At 50.1% G+C, this 3194-nt stretch overlaps 1 protein-coding gene across 1 annotated transcript in view; it reads right to left on the bottom strand.

The window, feature by feature from the left end:
- Positions 1 to 1739: 1739 nt before the first annotated feature.
- Positions 1740 to 3194, bottom strand: part of METAP1D (methionyl aminopeptidase type 1D (mitochondrial)) — a 27506-nt gene continuing 26051 nt past the window's right edge. Inside the window, exons 8-10 of the mRNA XM_009996308.1 lie at positions 2939 to 2986; positions 1971 to 2049; positions 1740 to 1818 (exon numbers count right to left, since the gene is read on the bottom strand). Coding sequence (XP_009994610.1) covers positions 1740 to 1818; positions 1971 to 2049; positions 2939 to 2986 — 206 coding nt within the window. The remainder of the gene's footprint in view (positions 1819 to 1970; positions 2050 to 2938; positions 2987 to 3194) is intronic.

Genomic DNA, 3194 nt, shown 5'->3' with positions numbered 1-3194 from the left:
GCTGCCAGCAGCTCTCTTACACCGGTCTGCGGAGGTATGTGTGGGGATTTCCCTGCTCCAGGCTGCCCCGTGCCTGCCTCACTCCACGCCGCGCTGAGCGCGGGACGGGAGGCGGCGGGGATGGGACCGGGAGCAGCCGTTCCCTGCTCCCGCTATTCTCGCTCAGCACCTGCGGGGCCGTCCAGGGGCTCCCGGCGCGGCCCAACCCCCCGGGACGCGCCTCTGCTGTGTCCTTGGGGAGCGCGGGACCCCGGCTGCCCCCAGAGCCCCCCGGAGTGGGCGGGGAAGGCAGAGCGGAGGGGCTTTAGGAAACAAAATATATCCCGTCTCCGGGCAGTGGCTGGGTGTGCCTCGCCTATCGCGGCCGCAGCACGTTGTTGAACCTCTGTGTCTTTATAAACTTGTTGGCTCCATCGTTTGCTTTTACAGGTTTTAAGGCCTTTCAAGCTCCTCTCGGGGAGGACGGAGCTGAGCGGTTGCCCCGCGGTGTTCGCCGTGTTCTGGGGGGGTCCTGCTTTTTGAAAGTATGCTGTTAGAAACTATTAGAGCTGACAGCTCGCTGTACTCCAATGAAAACAAACAGCAGAGTAAAGCTGTAAGAAAGCGGCTTACTTCTGCCCCGGACCACTGAAGGGGCCGGTGCTGAGCAGCACCAGCCGCCAGCCCTCGGCACAGGACGGCATCTGCCTGCAATTAAGGGCGAGTTACTTGTACCAAAACTGCACTGCTGCTGCTGTAGGTCTGGGGCACTTCTGGATGTCACTCGCTTATCTCCAAGGCCATCCTGTATATCTCAGGACTGGGTACTGCTCCAATAGTCTCTAAATACCAAGACCAGACCCGGCTGGCCCGACGGGGCAGTGAACAACTGGCTAATTGCAAATCAAAGCCTCCACCCCCTGCAGGCCCGGGACAGGACCTCAGCGACCGCGGGGCCAAGTGGGACCCGCAGCTCATGAGGACCATCAGCTCCACACCATAGACAGGAGCCGGGACACATCCTCCAGACCACAAACTTCTCTGTTAAATGTTTGAAATGCTTTTCTCTTAACTAATGTGGGCACTGCTGAGCAGTGATCACACCAAACTGGCTAATTCTTCAAGCAGGAAAACTTTTTATGTCCAGAGAAGCATGCTTTAAATCTAATTTTTAATCACTTTTTGTGCTGTGCAAAGAGAAATTAGCTGAGGCAGGAAAGGGGAGCGCTGCTGGTACAACTGTGGGGGAAGAGGCTGCTGTCTCTGCCTGGCACCCCACCCAAGGGAAACTTTTTACCATCTTAGCAGAAGTCCCAGCCTAGGCAACAAAAAGGTGCCAATTGCAGTGAAGACAAATTTACTCCACAGCTCAGTTATAAAGGGAAAATACTGTGTTCTTCTGTCCTCTCAGTTTTACTGAGGCAGTGTCATCTGACAGGTGTTTGTCCTGCACAGGATCTGGAAATAGAGGGGACCTGCTCTTTGTCCCTTACATCAAATAACCCAAACTCTGCACTTGCAGGCTGTGTGTGGCTGCTTCCAGGGTCACAAACAAGCCAAGGGACTTTTATTAAATACTCACCAAGTAAAACACAGAAAGGACTATGTTCAGAGCTGACCCCTCAAGCTGCTTTTTCTGCCCCTTGCAGCAACTTATGCAGCACCAATTCCCCACAGACATTACAGAAACCTCTTCTCTGTCCTGAGTAAAGCTGGAAATACCAGAAGCACAGCGAGTCCCTCCACTCCTTGGTCCATCTTTAGGTTTCTTCCACCAGTTTAGAGAGGACTTCTGCTCCCTCTGAGGTAATCACAATGGTGTGTTCAAATTGCGCTGATCTGAAATGCACATTTTGCAGTTATTAGGGGGCAAATGCATCCACCACATCCGTAAAAATCACCTGTTTGCTTGTTTTGTTTTGGTTTGTTTTTTTGCCTGTCAGTGATCAGTTCCACGGCTTAGCAAAGATCAAAAAAATAAAATCAGACACCTTTTATTGTCTACAGAAACTGCAGTCCATTTATCCTTCAGAATGTGGAATTCAGGGGATCCTTCCATTATTATAGGCTCTGCAACAAGAAGAACAAAATGTTTTCTAAAGTTAGTTGCACTTGAGACTGCGAAGCAAGCAAGCAAGAGGAGTGTCCCAGCAGTTAGTTCCCCTTCTGCACAGGTCCAGTCCTCTCTGGGCTGACACTCCCTTGCAACACTAAAACGTGAACTAAAGAGGAAGACGAAATACCAAGGTAGGAAGTTGCCCACTCCTCTTTTGTAAAAGTGGGGAATTTTAATCAAGCTTTAATTAAGATCCTGTGGATAATAACCAAAGCACTAACCACACTTAAAAACAGCAGATAGTTTTAAATACTTGAATTTTAAAAACAGGCTTAAAATGTTCATTAAATCAGCAAAACAACAATTTTCTTCTTTCCCTCTAATTGCTGTGCCATTTAGCCACACAGTGAGAAAGAGGGCTTTTCCCCCAACAGCTCTCCATGACTGGTATTTAGCACGTTCAGGCTGGGGGGCGAGGCTCTGACTGGCTCCCGGCGCTGCAGCCCCCAGACCCACAGAGCAGCTCTGGCAGGCAGCGAATGACGTAAGAGCCACCGGGCAGCTCGCTAGTCAAACCGCGGCTTCGGGGGCCCAATCGCATCCTTCTCATCCACAGCCCAAGTGTGCCAGTTTGCCAAAAATGTGCGTGAAAATATGTCATTTAATAAGGTTTATAAGAAACATTTCATTTTCTAAATCTTGTAATTTGGAAGCTACTTCACTCGATTGGCTCCTTAATGAGCTTTTTAAAAATGTTGTTTTAATCTGGTTCTTAAGGGGTCAGTGTCTCAGACATCCCCGTATCTACAACGGGTATTTCTCTATCCCAATAAAGAAATGGTACGGATCTGGGCTTTTCTGTGTGTGCTTTTTAACAGAAAACAACAGCAGAGAGTTACTAACCTATTGTGAATGCCATTCCTTCTTCCATTAACAAATCACTGTCATTGGCTACAAAAGAAAATAAGAACGTGTTTACGGCTGTTGGGGATTTTTTTTTTTTTTAAAGTAAATGCAACCAACATTTGCCTTTAAACCCCGTTTTGGCTCGCAGGTACCGTGCGTGCCGGCCCCCCGTGGACCGGAGCACCCGCCGAAAGCGATCCCACCCCGGCCGCGACGGGACCGCCCCGACGGCGGATCGGTTTCTGGGCGGGCC

This window comes from Chaetura pelagica, unplaced genomic scaffold, assembly GCF_000747805.2.
Source record: "Chaetura pelagica isolate M959 unplaced genomic scaffold, ChaPel_1.0 scaffold3, whole genome shotgun sequence".
Taxonomy (NCBI): Eukaryota; Metazoa; Chordata; class Aves; order Apodiformes; family Apodidae; genus Chaetura; species Chaetura pelagica.
This window is presented reverse-complemented; position numbering and strand designations above follow the sequence as displayed.